This window comes from Plodia interpunctella, chromosome 6 (assembly GCF_027563975.2).
Source record: "Plodia interpunctella isolate USDA-ARS_2022_Savannah chromosome 6, ilPloInte3.2, whole genome shotgun sequence".
Taxonomy (NCBI): Eukaryota; Metazoa; Arthropoda; class Insecta; order Lepidoptera; family Pyralidae; genus Plodia; species Plodia interpunctella.
In genome coordinates, this window is record NC_071299.1 from 3,603,168 (window position 1) to 3,622,441 (window position 19,274).

Consider the following 19,274-nt stretch of genomic DNA (forward strand, 5'->3'; position numbering starts at 1 on the left):
TTAAAATTAAATATCAGTAATTCGTAAAAAATAAGTCTTAAAAGTCACGTCAGATACCTTTAAGCAACTTAAATAAACTTTGACACAAACGTTAACATTAATACACTCGATGAATGTATATAGGTACCTACCTATTTAATACAAAGCAAACTTATAAACCATTATTTTACTACAAATGCGCGCACGCATTTTCTCACGCAGATCGATCAATAGCAAACTAGCAACATCACGCCTGTATAACTATTATACAATTTCCATTAATTGCATAACAAATGCGATGATACTGCATTGTATTACAATTTATTGGCTGCCATTGTTGGCAAACAGTAGCAACACTGCCAACAGTACCTTTGGTTTGCAATAATAGGCATATTTATTTTGTATAGTGAAGATTATTTTATTTTTATGGTCGGTTATACAATAGTATAATAATCTTCACAGCCTATACAAATAGATTCGTTTGCCGAGAGGACAAACAGACAAACACTCGAGATATTGTGTTAACATAACACTCGTGAAGTGGGGTGTTTGTCAAGTGTTTGTGTATATGTATTCAATGTAACATATAACATAAATATTTAAGTACAAATGAAGCTAGTTGTGGGATAATTACAAGTTTATGACATGTGTTGGTAGTTCAAATGAATTAACCAATCACTATTGAGTTGATCGCTCAGATGCGAGCTAAACGATTTCACGGTTCCTTGTAAACAAATAAATGTACAGGGACAAATTCTTTAATCCATTTGACATTCATACATATTATCAAACCTTTTCCCCATGGGGTAGACATAGACTAGAAATTTCAACTTTGACCCTTTTGATTAAATTTACCCTTAATTTTAGTAACAATTTCTTTACCAGAATGTTAAGTCAATCCTACATCATCCGTAAAAATTATAAGTCATGTTGGTGTTGCGAATTTCGCTTTACTAGTTTAGCGACGGGGTGCGCATTTAGAAAGTTTATGAAGGTAAGATACCTGTGCGTAAGGTACGTAGGCCTCAGTCCCTAATCCATAGTTCTACGCACCGTTTAACATCGCACAACAAAGGCTTATTTCACACAAATTTAAAATTAGTAAGAGTACAAAAACACCGTTCGTGTTACATTACCTATATGTTGCTTATTATGTTTTTGCTACTGCTATCAAAAATTGACTAGCTAGATTAATGGTCTGAATTTTTATTGATTTAATAAGATTGAATATTTTTTTAATACATTTAATCAATTTAAAGATTTGAAATTTATTGATTTTTTTTTAATAATAAATTTATGGATTTAAAATATCTGAAAAAATTTTTTTTATAATGAAGGCATCTATTTGTTTTTAAGAAAAAATATATCTTCATTTTACGTAGCCATTGAAAAATAACTGTGATTAATATACACACAATCTCATAATCTGAGTGCTCATTTCTTGATCTTGTTATTTATTTTGCGCCAAGGCAACCAAAGGATTAAACGGTGCCACGCACCATAGCCCCTAAGCTCAATGGGCACTCAAATCTTTTTAGTACCATGGGATATGGTTATATAGCTATATATCACAATCTAAAAGCAACAGCAATTAGGTCTATATTCGCGTGCACTGAGTATACCCGCGAGTGCGTCATTATTGCTTTATTGTTTTACTAAACTAATATAACGGTTTTGTTCAGTTTGTTCTGATTACACGGAACTCCGCTGTGGTGTTACTGATTGTATCTCTGTGATGTCTCGCTTATGGCATTATGTTCTTGTACTACCGAATTAGATATACACAATTTTGTAAATAATAATAAATATCATTTAACTAAATTGAATAATTGACAGAGTTTTTATTACAATAGTAATTAATTTAATTATATGCAAAACAAAATTCTGATTAACACACTTTACATAAAAGAAAAATACAAAAATTATTGCCATGTAGAACGTAAACAAAGTATCCTAATACCAAAAATCAGGAATCGCGCTTAAAAGATCAGTTACGCATCACATAAAACATTTTATCGGCAATAATTTAGCATCAATTAGCGTTAGAACAAGTCTACCGTTTCCGCGCGGCGTCCAGAGCGGGGCCTCAAAGTTGTCCCACACCCCAGCAATTGCACGCTCTATTAGCATTCGACACGGCTCGCCTTGTTTCCAAACAAAACATCGCCATATTCATCACAACACCAGACATTTACGACGCGTACACACCGCCACAACAGATAATTCGGTCAAACTTTAATACTTTGACAAAGATCACTGCTTTCTCATGCGATTTCAATTTTATGAACGATTTAATTGTGAGAAAGGAGACAGTTTCCAGCCTATTATCCCGCAGTTGGTTAGATTTATCACATACATAAATGATCCCCATTTATAACAATAATACAGAGGAAAATTCTAAAGCTTTTTTGCTAATTATCTTTGCATAGCGCTACGAAACTGTTTTTTATAGAATTACCATAAGTTCAATGTCACCGTAAAGTTCCTTGGATCTCTATATAATGAAAACACCTAGATATCTTTACAACCTTATAAAACCACTCGCACGCCATAAAGGTCTCACCTGTCTGTTATGAGCCAGTCTAGATTTGACTATATTTCTCATTGAATTTTTCTCCATAGTTATACCATACTTTAGAGAGATGATTAGAAATTCAAAAATATTTTTATATGCTAGAAGTATCTATTTATAGTTACAATTAAAGCACAATTAGTACACTCTTTAGGTGCATTTAATTAAGCAAGCGAATGCTCGTTCTATCCACTCTGGTTATTACACACTTTTCTCGTTGCACATACACTATACTGATTGTCCAACCAATAGCTGGCCCGCGGTGGTCCAAACTATTGCCAACCAAGCCAATTATGGGAAAGACTGAGCATTCGCTCGGATGGTAAGTCATATTTATGACTTAATGTTAAGCATAAATCAGCTAAGTCAGTCAGCTAATCAGCAAACAGTCAGCTAAATTGACCCAGGAGATCACTATATTCCTTAAACAAATACACTATTATCATTCTGAAAGAAAAGATGAACATTATGGTAGAGTTACTTATGTATGATGACTGATACAAGAAATGGAATTCTAGTAGGTACGTCTCATGGAATGATCTTACAACTAAGTATATTCTAACTATATCCCTATAGATAACTATTATCCCGGTAGTTGTTTCTTAGTCTGTCGATATCGACCTGTTTGACCGATGTCACGCCTTATCATTGTGTATATGACCCTGGAGAACCCATTAATCTTGCTAAATTTATCGCCTGTTAAATACTTGCTACAGTAATTTTCATCACAGATTATGCTACAAACTGTTTCACAAAATCGTACAAAAAAGTTTTTAGTTTAGTTGCTTCTCAATAAATTCAAAAATACTTTTAATCTTACTAAATATATCGTCAAAACATGCTACAGTGATATTTGTAACAGATTATGCTACAAAGCTTTTACTAAGAATGGGTTGCACCGTCAACTTTGACGTTAACAATGAAATTTGACGGTGTCGTGAATCGTCCGCAAAAATTGATCCCAATCAAAAGATAAACCGATGAGGCTATCATTATTTCTTGTTTTATCCTATCATTATTTCCAGGTATATGAAAATGATAATACTACAAATAGCTTTTAAGTCACAGGCACATCCGTCCTATATCAAAATAAGGGATACGAACGTGACAATCGGGATACTACAGTGATGCCTTAAAATAATTTTATTTCCGATAAGAATCATTCCTATTATGCAACTCCAGTATCGCGCTATCTAGCACACGTACACAGAGCTATTAATAAATTAGATTCGCCAATAAAATTGTGCGTATCTGTGGGCTGATTGCGGAATTCGGGACGGCTCATCTGCCACACGACACGGCCCTAAATGAAGGGGTGTGTAGGCAAATTACATGGATCCCTAAATGTGGTTTAGAATTTACTGTGTGGTAGTTTCCTTTCCCCTGTTATGCTGCAGCTACAGTAATCTGATTGCCTCTAGTTATTTTTAAATTCCTTAACTACTTTACTTTTATTGTGTACGCGGTTCCGGTTTTGCTCGTGTGAGACCATGGTAAATTATACGCCTAAATCTATCTTTTAAAAAATTCCGCATCCCGTTTTAAAAATCTCAGCAAGCATACATAGTTACACAGATAACGGGAAGCTACTTTGTTTTATGTAATGTAGTGAAGTAATTCACATTAATAATACAAAAATAAAAAATAATTTATTATCAAATTATCAAATTTTCACATAAATGTTGTTTTTGACAAAAACTTTTTTCCATCAGAGAAATCTTATTTGCATTGAATACGTGTCAAAAAAATCACGTCCGTGCAATAAACTCCTGAGGACATCCCTCGTCAGGAGTTTTTAAAAATTAGATATCAAAAATAAAATTGATAAAGAGGCAGTTACCATTATCAAATGATTCAATTATATTTATCGAATTTACCTCTGGAATGATTTTCACATATTCATTTTACATGTGGAAAATTACACAAATGTGTATGTAGATTGCGACAATGCCGGAGACACCAATCCATGCTCCACATCAATCCAAATCGACCAGTTATAATTAACCAATAAATTAAATATTATTTAGTGTGTTTGTTTTTTTAAGTAATTACACATGATAAAGTATGTCAAGTATGTATAGATTTATAATTAATACGATAATTAATGTCTAAAGTACATTAAATTATGGCTAAAATGATTTAAATGATGAATGATGGATCAAACGCGCCATTTTTGCATCCGGAGATTCACCTCGTATACATGGATTGAGCAACCAGGGGCCTTGTGCTAAAAAGTGCCTGTGGTTCCGCCCTAGAATAGGACTACTGCATATCCATGGATGGCTTAAGAGGCGACAGGGACATAGCCTTGGCAGCTGATAGTCAACAATAGCATTTCCAAGAAGGAATGACGTTAGGCAGGAGGTATTGAACAAAAAACTTAAATAATCAATTTCAAAAAACCTTATTGAAAAAAATTACCTAAAATAATTAATTTAAAAAAAAACCTTCATTCATACTGAATAAGAAAAAATAAAGGACATGTCAAGCGTGTGTCGGTCCACGCACAAGATAAATATAGGTTGAGAAGGAAAAATTAAAATTAAATCATTCTCTCTTTGCGAATTAGTTAATTGCTTAAACCGCAGCAGGCTTTATTCAAGTCGCCTTAATACCCACCGTCTAATGATAAATATCATACACTATACACTCTATAGTGAACTTAAACTGTCAACCAGTGTACAGGTTTCCTCCGGAAGCAAGTGGTTATCTATGAAACTACTATACACGAGTAAGTATACTATACAAACTCAAGTGATAGGATGAGCAAGATTTAAACCTAGGACCTTTCGATTACAGGCGGACGGTCTTAATCACTGGACACTTCACTTCATCGGTGAAGGCCGGTGCCTTTAGACCTATTTATACCACAGAATTAGTTATAACAAACAGCGAAATAAATTAATGTGTTTACCATGCCAGATTACTACTTTCTAGGACCAATATTTTTGTGTCTTTCACTCGCCATTATAGACAATCGGCGATAAAAAAAAGTAGCCTATATTTAAACGGGGCTCTTTAACTACATGCAAACCAAATTTCATCAAAATCGGTCCAGCCATGAAAACGGAATAAACAAACAAGCAGACTTTGGCATTTATAATATTAATATGGATGAAAATATTACAAAATTAATCTAATTATGACCAACGACCCAGTGGGGCGCCTGGTCGTTCGGAAGCGAGGTTCCGTGGGCCTTGGACTACCATTATACGGCAGTTAAATATGATTACCTTAAATATTAATTAGGAAATGATGTCTCCATATCGACAACTTATTAATGAGCTATAAAGAAACGATGTATTAATTTTGTAATATGAAATAAATAAAATAAATAAATATATTATGACAAATCACACAGATTGAGCTAGCCCCAAAGTAAGTTCGAGACTTGTGTTATGGGATACTAACTCAACGATACTATATTTTATAACAAATACATATATAGATAAACATCCAAGACCCGGGCCAATCAGAAAAAGATCATTTTCCATCATGACCCGACTGGGGATCGAACCCGGGACCTCTCGGTTCAGTGGCAAGCACTTTACCACTGCGCCACCGAGGTCGTCAAATATTTTTTATTATTTTTTATCAATTTGTAGTAAAAACTATTACATCAAAAACATTATGTAACCATAGCCAAGTTTCGATGGAGCTGTTTGATTCTCTATAAAAAGTATTGAAATAACTAGGTAAAACAAAGCCAAGCCTAAGGTTTCTTACTGCGATTTCTTTATTAATATATTATTTTATGAGGTATATATAGGTTATAATAGTTAAAAGAATGCACAATTTCGATGTGAAGAATTGGATGTTTTGACGAAATAGTATCAGCTTCCTATTATCAACCAAATTATGATTTAGGTTAGATATTATTTTTTTACTCTTCTGGTAAAAGGTAGTCATTACGTGTATTTTTTATCAATTTCGAAATTGATATCACTAATCAAAGTGAGCCATGCACTTTGATTTTTCAGAACAAGACAAAATATGCTTTCTGGTGTTCTGGCAAATCCAGAAAATTTTATGTTTTATATGAGTCTGGAGAGATACTACATAATAATATATTATAATTTTATTCTAAATATATATTTTAATTTATTTACATTGCACTAGCAATAGTAAACAAAAGTCGACCTCCTGGCAGTCGAACAGGTAAATGTATTAAAATTAATTAAGGGGGAGTCGCACGGACCGCCCGCGCGCTACCGTGCCGACGGGGGGGCCACGTGACGACTTCATGCAGCTTCCAGGAATACTCCAATGGTACGTAAAGTACATTCCTGTCACGTGAGTGGAATCCTAAGCATGGATGATTATTTGAAAATAGAACAGTTGTTGTTTTAAACGCACTTAGGCAATCACGTCTTGAGGAGATTGGGTCAACCTCAATGATTGTCGTATGAGAACAAAATGACTTTAATATTTTTTCTGAAGATTTATATTAACTTTAACCTTTTATTCTAAAGCCATGTTTTTTATTAGTGAGTATAGTTGTTTAAGAGACTGAGATTTTGACTACAGTTCTAGATAATATCTGGTTCAAAGATTGTCCAAAGTCGAACAGAGACACAAAAACAGATAAACTTAATGGGTATTTGTCCACCGGATACTTTTTGGGGTAGCATTTCTGATTAATCTGTTACATTTGTTTTATTTGGTACAAAAATGTACTATACTATATACTACTAGAAATATAATAAGGTGTATAATACAATGTATATTCTTTATTTCAATGCGGCAATTGTTTGACCAGATTCATTAAAGTATAAAACCTCATAAAATTCCCACGGGAGCGGAATCCCGTAGCGGAGTTAATTTAAAAAGGTAATATTAATTAGTTACCTACGCGGAATCCAGTTAGACTCGTTTCAGTGTATTTCCAATATAAATATAAACATAAATCAAGTAGCTAATAAGGTTATGATAGTTATTGGCAGATTTCCGTCCGTCTGTCATTGAAAGTGATGTAAATATTTGTAATGGTAACGCTACGATTTGTAACAATAATATTAAAAAATAAAAACAGACGAAAACCGACTCATACTCTGTTAAACTGCGATTTTTAAATAATGCAAATGAAGTAACGGTGCTATCTAATTTATGCAACAAAAACTCACAATGGAGAATATAAACAACTAGCTTTAACTTTATGCCCAAGACCACCACGCCCTATTTGCGCAATAATTAAAACAATCTAAATTTCACGAGTATTCAACCTCATTGTACGGCGAGGGTTGGCACCCACTGCGCATCTACCTGTGCAAACATCGTGTCACAATAGGCACTCGCTCTTTACGCTCCCGCTATGAGTTATTGTAACTGCCCCTTAAATATTTCATCGATTTTATTGTGGCTCCGATGTCAACCCTGTCTCGACGATAGCTATAAAGACTGTCGTTATTCTTTTTTGCGCAATGACAAAAATCTTGCTTGCTTCACGCCGAATTCGATATTCGAATTAAAGATAAATTCAAATTGTAAAACTAGCCAGTAATTTTTTTGTTCCCAAGTTAAATAGCGCATTCCATATTTTTAGCTTACTCGTTTTATTACGTCAGTATCATTGTCGGTACAAAATAAATCGACGGTTTTTATCTTTGTTTAACATAATCATGAAGCATCCAAAACTAACAAACTTTTGAATACTGTCAGAAGGCTTTATACCTTTAACCCGTGCCCACCTGGCGTCACCCGCGCTCCCACAGATAAAAAACTCTTATAAAGAAATAAATTATTGCGTTATGGCTTTTTGAAAGAGTCCATTGCTGCTGAGAAATGACAATATTATTAAAAAGTACGCGTCTTTGTCACACTATCTTTTTGTATTCAATATATTGTCGCCATAATAAATGCTCCTTTATGGGCTAAGCATTGTGCCCTCTACCTTTGTGGACATTATTAAATATATTTTAAAGAGTTTTATTAATGGTGGGCGTCGAGGAGAGACGTTTGATTTATTTTTTTGACGCGTGTGCTCGATTTTTATGAGAAATCCTTCAATCATTATAATGGTTTTACGATTACTGATTTTACGATCAATGCTGAATTTAATGTTTCGACGTTGTTGAATATGTCATGATCAAGAGAACTATAATAATACACGTTAATATAATAAACATTCTGCAAATTCGGGGAGTATTTCTAATTATAGTCATGCTCACATATTAACCGAACTTACTTATGTTATTTAGTTCAAATGCTTAATAAAATTCTTCACAATGACCCAAATGTTCGATATATTTGTGTAAAGACAGACAGCGCAAAGCCCATTAAAAATGTTCTCTTGAATATTAGTACTTCAACAAATGATCATCACAGTTTTGTTGCTATGTACCTGCTCTTATATTAAACTAAATAAACCCTTTATCAAAAGAAAACGCACAAAAGAAACAATACGCTAAACAAGTGGGTCGTGTGAAATCGTTAGACCCGCGAAAAATTTAGATATCGGATGAATTGTTTTGAAATCTGAAGCCAACACCACCGCCAACCATAATGCTTTATAAAATCAGTTTTATTATGTTTATGTTCAATAACTCTATAGACCCAGATCATATTTCTTCGAACAGGTATGTGGCAACAATCATAAGTTTTTGTTAGTATAAAAATACTGTTCATGTGACACCTGAAGAAGTGACAAACACATATAATCTACTCGTAAGTAACGAAGTAATTCCTTCTTAATAGTCGTATTTCCTCATGACTGATGGACGTGGTCATTACATCGAATGAATTCTTTGTAATATTTCTATTCGCACTAGTAAATGCATACTAATACTGTAAATGTGAAAGTGTGTTTTGTCCTTCTTCTCGTCAAAACAAAGCATTGTATTATGGTGATTTTGGATAATGGAGATAGTAGGTAAACTAAATAATGACATACATCAGTGGATGAAGCCGCGGACAACAGCTGGTAAGTAAATAATATTGAAACTCCAATATTTTAATTACTCTATTCTTAACGACTATAACAAACGGATTCCTATAACAACTAGACAGTTATCTCTTAAAAGAATCCATTAACAATTTATTTTAAGTTCTTGGAATAGTCTATATTAGATATTCCACTATTTTTTTTACGTTTCTTATAAGCGGGAATTCAATAAGTGTGGTGTGTTGGAGTGAGCCCAATAAATAATAATATAGTCCCATGTGGCGCTTAATAAATGGACACTCCGTGCCTTGCCACCGGAGCACCTCCGTGGGGCAAACAATATATAAGTAAACAGAAGAGTCACATTGCTGTGCTGTTCTTTAGTGTAAAATAATGTCACCATTTCCTAATACAAACAAAATTTTTTTTTAATCTGATGTTAATAATTCTGTCACGGTAGGTCAAATAAATAAATTATTTCGTTTGTTTTTTTCGTACAATTCGATTCAATAACAGCTCTCTATCTCTATCTTTTACTCTGTATGTAATAAAGAATAATTCTTTCTCTCCAGCATTTTCCCGGTTCCTTCCCCTACTGGTAAAGTGTCCGTTTTCCTACTATTTCTTCTCCACTTCTCAAGGCCTTCGGTCTTAATAGTCAGATCATTGGCACGCAAACCAGTAATGTAACATTATAGTATACATAATAATTCTTTTACAAACCAACAAGACGGTTGAATTCATAAACCTTACCAGATTATCAACGAGAAGAACAGATACTTATAAGAATTTAAATCTAAATTGTTTATCGCTTCTGTGAGTGAACTAATCTTTGCTAAGACCCCCGCGATTCCCCGGCAGCTAGCTTGTCTGTATTTCTCAATAATCTCATCAATATTGCGTTATTTTTAAAAACACTAGGTGCTATAGGAGCTCGAATGCCCGAACTTGTCTTATAGGTACTTAGTTTGTCGTTTAATCTTATTGGACATGGCCATTATTTTTCTATAACTTTTTTTTTATTTTTCTCTGGCGCGTGTGGTCAAGAGGTCGCGAGTATTGGGTGTTAATTTAATTATTTGCTTCCGTTGGAAAAAAATATGTGAAGAAACCAGGCACATAAGTTAGATTCCAAATTTATAGGTGCTATTTATGTTATCAGTCTTATAAGAATGCCAATTGCGTGGAAGTTTTCGGAGATTTTGTAGAAAAAGGTTGGAAGATTAGGGACCTTTGGTTTTTCTAAAATAGACTGAGCAGAGCAAGAGTGAGTCTATGATCAGAAGTTAGTTGCACCGAAATACTCTCCCATATTATTTCCTGTTGATATAACGTGCGATTATTACATTATCCCTTACCGGGAATACTTGTAAATAAATACTTTTTATTAGTTAACCAATAAAACAAATTCCACACGTTTGACGGAGATAAACGAAGTAACTTTTGTTGTTTTATAATTCAAACAATTTCCTATCAAACTTAACTATTTCGTCGTTTACCTTTTTTTTTCAATAATTTGCCACCCACCAGCTGATGCTCGGGTGTGGTCAGACCACCAACTCCAGCACGTGCCTCGACACTCCACACCACTTCCGCACAACAGCGCCCTCTAGTGTTTGACGTGCGCATACGCAGCTGTGTACCAAAACCTCTCCAGCTAAAGTGCACGGTATTACGTTGATGCCATTGTTTTAAACGCACGGTGGTCCTAATTGACATGTCGATGGCCACTTAATGACTTTCCTGTGGCAAAGTATCAGTTTGTTAAACACTTGATAAGAGGAATGCAAAGGAATACTAATAAAAATTAATCAGAATCATTTGTATTAGAGAATAAAAACTGTACTTTGCAGGTTCGATAAATCATTTTAGGTGCTTTATTAAAAAACTTTGGACGAAGCCTTTCTTAATTTGTTGCACGTATCTCTATATCATTTTTTATTTAAAAACTTTATTGCATGTACGTAATTTAAAAAAATATTGTAGGTGACAAAGTCTGGATTTTTATTAGGATGTTGTGATAATTTGTGGAGTAGTTTGTTATTTGTCAAATTCCACTGAATGAATTTCGAAGAAATTTGGTACACGGATAGACTATTACAGTATTATTGATTATTGATAGAATATTACAGTATGTCCAGAGAGTGAAGAAAATAAGTGAGGGTGTTGTCTCCTTTTGGCATCAACCAATCTTGATCATTCTCTTTGGTATTAGGTACTTACAATGACAAAAATGTAGTTCGTTAAAAAATCCTTATTATCTTATCTTTCTTGACAGACTGTAGCTAGAATAGCACCTAAGATACTTTTGTCTCGTGGATAAAGATTCCAATAAAAACATAGTCCGATTTATGTAATTTATTGAAATCCTCTCAAACACAAACGACCGACGACGAAATAAAAGGCTTTCTACTAAAAATAAGTAGACGTTACACACTTGTAAGGGCGAATCATCGTTTGAAGTCTCGGATACATAACCCAGGGGTGGAGGGGGGTGTCCCTTGATGGTATCTAGCGTCCGAACTGCGTAGACAGATAACGATGTTGTGTGCGTCGAATTACAATATAAAAGGTTGTATATGTGGGTCTGCACTAATATGGGTAAGTAGATGTTTTGACAATTAAATAGCAAAATAATACCTATTTATACCTATTATACCTATTTAATAATACCTATTATTTCCACCATTAATCGCAACCAGACATAATAAAATCTTATTGAACTGTGTAATGATATGATATAATCATACCATTACAGTTTTTTTTTAATTTTCAGTCGATGTAAACGCAGAGAGCTGATAGACAATCAGAAATCACAGTTAAGGATTCGTAGCAAGTGAACTGTAGCGGCTTTACGAGGGCCGTAGGATAAGTATTTTTCCTAGGAGAAAGAGTTCCTCACGGGTTTTTTTCTTTTTTGTAGAGTCGACAAACTTTGTTTTCGCAGAAATAAATTGAGTAATAAGTTACTGAAGGTAAAATGCTGTGCATCATTACGCAATTATAATCACTCCTTGGATCTCGTACGAGGCGCGAGGCGACTAAGGGACACAGCCTAGGCAGCTGATAGGCAACGATAACATTCCCAAGGGGGCTGGTGGCTGGTAGTAAAATCACAGCCGAATCTTCAAAACTTTAAGGGTTTTTTGAAGCTGACCCGGCGACATCGCGGCTTTACAACCGCATCGCACCCTGGAACACGCAGAGATGAGCAAGAGACAATAAACAAGCAGAAAACTTAACTCTATATTCGTTTGTGCCTTCAAGTAATAATAACAACTCAAATCTACATAAAATCAACACTTTTACTCTACAATCTCAATCTATTTGCGAGTAGAACATAAAATTATCAAATTTGTCCTGAAAAATGTGCAGAGCGCTATCGGGTCGATAGCGAAACGCCCCCCACACCCCGCAGGTGCGACGAGATAATCCAAGATGGCCGCCGAGATAGGACGTGACGTCACAGCCCGCGACCTCCCCCGCCCGCCGCCGTCCCGGCGCATCCTCGAAACCTCTCGCCACCCTCCTTAGATCCTTTCAGAAATCCACTAAGTACCGTTTGCAAAAACAGTTCTCAAGATGTTATTTCGTATGTAGAAACGAATTTTCTATTGTGAATGGCTCAGATTGGAGATTCAGTGGATAGGCATGGTGATCACTAGGCGAATGTCAAAATGTATATCCTTGTTTAAGAAGCAGTTTCAATGCTTAGTAATAAAGTATCTTATATATACAATAAATCGAACAGATAGCGTTAAAAATGGTGTATCACAAATGTTGAATACGGCTAAAATCGCATTACTATAAGATATTTTATCAGCAAGTGGTAAAACCGTCCCCGAGTCTTTACAAAACTAAAATATTTCGGTTGGAATATGAAGAAAACGAATAGATGATTTTGGAATTATTATTTATTTAGATAGCTACAGCGGGCACGGGCACCGGCTGCGGCAGGTGGTTGCCGTCGACGTGGAAGCCGTCGGCGCCGCCTCTGTACTTGGTGATGTAGATCTGACCGTCGTCACCCACGAACTGGTACTGGCCCTCGATCTCCAGCACGTGGCTGCCGTTGATACTCGGAACTAAGCGGCCTCGCTCCGAGACTACGGTGTCTGGAAGGATTATTTGAATAAATAATTCGTTTTTCTTAATTTTCTAATAATGGCGAAAAATTTTGCCTTACACTTTTCTATCCTAATAGAAACATGTCATCCGTTGGGTTGTTAATCTGTGGTCACACAAGAAAACAAAAGAATATCTAATATAATAAGAAAATAAAAGAATATTATGAAATTACAACTATATTTGTCTATGATATTAGATAGATGTTGAAAAAATCTGACACAATTAAAAAAAAGAAATTAAACGTAAATACTCACTCTCAGCAGTGATGTATCTAAGCGCGTACTGGCCATACTCATCATGGACCTCTTCGTGACGAACAGCTGGCAGCTCCCTCAGTGAGGGGTCATGAGCCGGGAGGGCCAACGCCGCGACAAACAAGCAGCTGAAGATCACGAACTGAAAGTAAAAAACCATGGTCAAAACACTACTTAAGAAGATTGTTGAAGAAAAAGAAGTTAGTTAGTCACAAATTAAAAGTAAAATGTATTCTAAAATAAACAAGTAAAATAAATACTAAGTAAAATGTATTCTAAAGTAAATTTAACTTTAACGATCACGAACTGAAAGTAAAAAAACACTATTCAACAAGACAAGAAAAACAAAAGGTTTAATTATCAATTTCAAAATTAGTTCCAATTGCAAATATATTTTATATAACTTACGATTTTCATTTTGAATTTAAATGTATGTAGGTTGTGCTAACTAACGCGAATACACAAGTAGAATGATAACTTTCGTTTGATGCCCTTAGTATTTATACAAAAGAGACATTATTAAAAATGCTGATAATCAAGAGGTCTTTAGTAAATAGGACAATAATGACTAACTTATGCAATACCTTAGTACTACATACCTGTCTAATTAGTAATGACACTCATTTAAAGTAACATTGAATATCTGTAGGACATACGACACTCAATAAATAAATTACGTAAAGTTATTAGTTAATGATCAAATTAATCAATACTAGCTTTTGCACACGACACAGTACGCGAGGGAATTTCGGGAAATCCTATCATAGTGCTTAAATACGAGTATCAAAACTACTGCGAAAACGGATTCATTTTTTTCATTCATTTAGTTATAAAATAACAATTATTAAATTTCTTTCTCAGTAGTTTCAGCTATGTGTTGTATGAAATGATCATAAGTTATATGTCAATTAGCTTCAGAAGAATTTTATATAGTTTCGATTGGTAATTGGTAATTCAAATAAGTAGGTATATATCAAAAGACAAGACAAGGCGACTAGCAGCTCCTTGTGGATTCAGTTACGTAGATTTTTTCGTAAATGACATTTTTATGCATATTATTCAGGACAAATTTTTACAAAAATATTTTCAAAAAACACACACAAATTTTTTAATGCAAAATTATCAAATATAAAGAAATTCAAAACTTCAAGAACCGTGTGTTATAATAAAATATTTTTTTTTAGATATCGCCGTTTTATGGCACTTTGTTGCGTTTTTCTGCTGACGGTACTAAGGGTGGTAGGCGCTATGTGCTCTGAGCTATGTAAGGGGTTATCTCTCCCGGCGTCGCTCTATCTAAATCTGTATTATCGTGGCGAATAATTATTATAACATATACAACTTGTACATGACCCGATAAGGCGGTCGCATTAAATTCAATTCTGATGACTTACTTTTGACTAGTTTCTAGTGATGCTTTATGCTTGGCAGGTATTCGCCTTGAAGTTAATATATAATTCTATAGATTGGTAGTAGCATAGTACAGTTCAATTTATGCTTAATTGTATGTAATATTCTGAAATGTTTATATAGTGGATCACATGCTAATAAAATACCAACGTAATATATTTACATCGTTATAAAAAAATCACGTTTATTTCAGATAATAAGTTAAATTTCGTACGTTTGTCATAATATTGATTGAATCAAAATTATAATGGGTGAGTCGAGTCACTAGAAACAATGATATTCTATTAAATTAGATATGCGAATATAAGTTTGATGCCTTTTGTTTTTTGGAAAATAGTGTACTAATCTGTTTTGTTCATCAAAACATGCATTGATAACTTATACAAAAATCTATTTCAAGTATATATGCATGAGTATGTAATGTGTGTAATGTGTATGTATGTATCTTTCGGCTATATGTACATAAAGAGAGAAAAAAATATATATATATATATATATATATATATATATATATATATATATATATATAGAAAGAGAAAGATATATATATCTATAGAAAGAGAGAAAATATAATATATATATATATATATATATATATATATATATATATATATATATGTATATATATTTCTCTCTTTATGTTACGGCTCTACATGAATTTATAATGTATGTTTTCAGAAACAAACTCATAACGTCATAATGATCTAAAATGCCACTAAATCAAAATCCCCAAAGATCACTCAATCCTCACTTCGCCGATCACTTCACCCCTGGCTTCCCGAGTCCGCTCGACCAACAAAGGATCCTCGGCTGCCTTATCACCATCATCAGGACTTGCAAAGAACACTCGTTATTTTATTTAACGGTTACAATGACGCTGACATTTTGCGTGGACCTAAAAGCTGTAGATGAGTGCGTAGGACATGATGGTGATAACGCATACCTTATACACTCATGTAACTACTCATTTAAGGGTAAAAAGTTTAGTCATATCCCAGCCTCAAATTAAATCAATACCGCTCTGCGGTCGTGTTACATAACTGAAACAAGATATTTTAAAATTACTTATATGCAAAATTTTGTAGAAAAAATATTTGTACTTAGGTGCTTAATATTATACCTGCCACTAGTGTACCACTATTACCTATATAAATTCAGTGTAATTTTGATGTGCAAGTGAATTATTTGATTTCCTATATGTTTTTTCATTATGACAGATATCCTTATTTCAGTAGATTTGATTGATATCTCTCGGGGATTCTCATATCTTATAATTATTCACTCTGAATTTCACGTTGAGTAGACCATCTCATCTCTTCACTCTACTGTAAAAAATCCCATTAATTCATAACAAGCCATCGATCCTCAACCATCAATATAAACCGTGGTATCAAAAGTAAAGCGGCGCTCACACAGCGTCGTCTCGCGGCGGAAATGGCGTCTAACCGGATATTGTATCGCGCCTTCATCTCCGGCGCGCTTCCGGTTCCGCAGCCCCTCCCGCCGCGCGTGCGTCGCCTAATTACTACATGTGAACACACCCTTATGCTGAAATGTTGTGCTAGATTTCAGTGTCACGTTGGGAAATGAATTTTTTAAATGTGTGGCGCTTGTTGTTTGTTTTTTGTTTATGACGTTCATTTTTTATCGTTTAAATTGTCTTGTGGATTTGTGAAAATGCTGAAATCTTTTCCCAACAAGTTTCTAACTTAAGCCGATTAAGAATTGTGTCTCAAACTCGTAATATAGACACATATTTAGATAAGCAAAATTTCACATGAGATAGCTAAACGAATAACATTAAACGCTGATACGGTATTTTTCTAACTTGTTTTTAGTAACGTATGTTGATATTTAAACTATGAAATACAACTTTTAATATTTTTGAAAGACTATAGGGATACTCAAGCAAAAGTAGATTTTCTCACTCTATGAATGAATATGTGTTACAACCAACATTGTAAATTTGCCTGTTTTATCACTCGACGAGTCATTCCACATACAATTTATACAACTTCTATCACTAACATAATTTACACCAGTTCGAAATGTCTTTCCAAGCAATACAATAGTTTAATTGCATTTTAACTGCACATTCCCCCATCGCAGACCGCAAAAACAGGCAAAACAAATGCCACATTGTCACTGACAGAGGAACAGGCAATCAGACTGGGACATTCTGTTAGGCTGTCAACACACTCGATTATTTTGGAACGATGTGTAGAACATGTGGACTGTTTTTGTGGTTGTGCATAATGCATTGCGGTTTACAAGCGATTTGCGGTCTACCCCAGCTTCACTCGAGAAAAATCATAATAAAACCGTAGCCTATGTTACTCCTGAAGGTTTCGTCTATCTCTGTGCCAAATTACTTTAACATCTGCCCAGTAGTTTTTGAGTTTATTCATCACAAACAAATACTAAAATATAAATATTTTATCTTTATAATATATTATATTAGTATTAATAGTACTAGCGACCTGGCCAGGTCACGGGAAAATCTTCGGTAATAAATTGTCTAAAGAACAGTGAACACTGCATCAAAATCAATTTAAAAGATAAATTACTCAGAAACAGTCAGATTCTGTGGAGGACTTTGTTTTGTACTATATAGTGATACTATAAATGAGAAAATGAGTAATCTTCAATATAGAGATAATCAGCATCTTCTTGAGAGCATGAGTGTTGTTATTAAATTACCATAGTTTAAATGTATGGAATAATTTTAAATCTACACTTGTTACTTAATATATGGAAAAATATTTGGAAACAATTTATGAAAAACTAAAAAAATCGTGATCTATTTTGATCACTTGAATAGTAACAGTAATAAATTACGTAATTATAATAATTAATGGTAATTACTGATGATTAAATTATAACATTGATTTTATAGCTCATTAATGGTAATTAAGAGCAGATGTAGTTAGAGACGTTATTGACTTGTTTCATTTTATTAATCTGTTCCTCTTTGGGCGAGATTGTATCGATCCATTTTATAAAAGAGTAATATTGGTAGTTATAAAGAAAACTAAAATTAAAATTTTACACTAATTTTAAACTATTTTTAAAATTTTACACTAATTTTAAACTATTTTTAAAATTTTACACTAATTTTAAACTATTTTTAAAATTTTACATAATCGATTTAGCTTGCCTTGTTATTTCAACAGCCTCTCAAAATATACAATACATATTTTTAACTCCTGTTATATTTTTTTTATTAATACAATGGTACGTATCTAAGTAATTAATTATGTATCTATATATTGTTTTGTAATCAACACTGATTAACGTTTTATTCTAAAATTATTGATTAAAAACTTCTGTGGATTTTGCTGCATGCATTGTAATTTTTTTACACAAGGAATTTTTATTGTATTTTTTTTTCTTAATAAAAAGAATTCATTTTAAATCCATACTTCATTGTGAAAGTGTATTTGTTTGTCTGTCTTTCACGTCAAAACGGAGCAACAGATTGAGGTGATTTTTGGAGTAGAGATAGTAGGAGAACTGGGGAATGTCACAGGCTAATTTTTGTTGCGGGTGAAGCCGCAATCAACAGCTAGTAAACCATAAATTTTAAAAATGTTGTTGTGTATTTAACTTTTATTTTAAATATTAAAAAAATACACTAGATAATATTTTGTTTGAGTAAAGGTAAAAGAACTTGACATTTGCAAACTATTTCGCCCTAAACATTACAAATCAAATTAGTTAAATAAAGAATAAACCCCGTGTGATAGGTTTAAATCAGTTTCACCATACAGCCGGATAACCACCGACCCTGATTTACCGAGCTCCTATTACGGCCACCCCCGGCGCACCCTGCGCCTGTGCCATAAACAATAACTATCCATACAAATATATTTTTAGATCAAATATCGAGGACGATTTGAGTTTAATTAATATCCAAGACATGTTTGTCATTTAATAATTTAATACCTACCATGTTTCTTTTCACGTAATGAACCGACCCTCATGAGGAATACGACGATAAAGGATGAAGAGGTAACAAACAAAATTACTTTCTAATTTACTATATTAGTTG

The 19,274-nt window shown here is 33.7% G+C and overlaps 1 protein-coding gene across 1 annotated transcript; it reads right to left on the bottom strand.

The window, feature by feature from the left end:
- Nucleotides 1-13,337: 13,337 nt before the first annotated feature.
- Nucleotides 13,338-14,298, bottom strand: LOC128670739 (larval cuticle protein 65Ag1-like). Its single transcript, XM_053746688.1, has 3 exons — nucleotides 14,222-14,298; nucleotides 13,814-13,955; nucleotides 13,338-13,546 (listed from the first exon to the last, which is right to left on the bottom strand). Exons 1-3 carry the CDS (start codon nucleotides 14,228-14,230, stop codon nucleotides 13,350-13,352), a joined length of 348 nt encoding a protein of 115 aa, XP_053602663.1. The 5' UTR covers nucleotides 14,231-14,298; the 3' UTR covers nucleotides 13,338-13,349.
- Nucleotides 14,299-19,274: the final 4,976 nt, after the last annotated feature.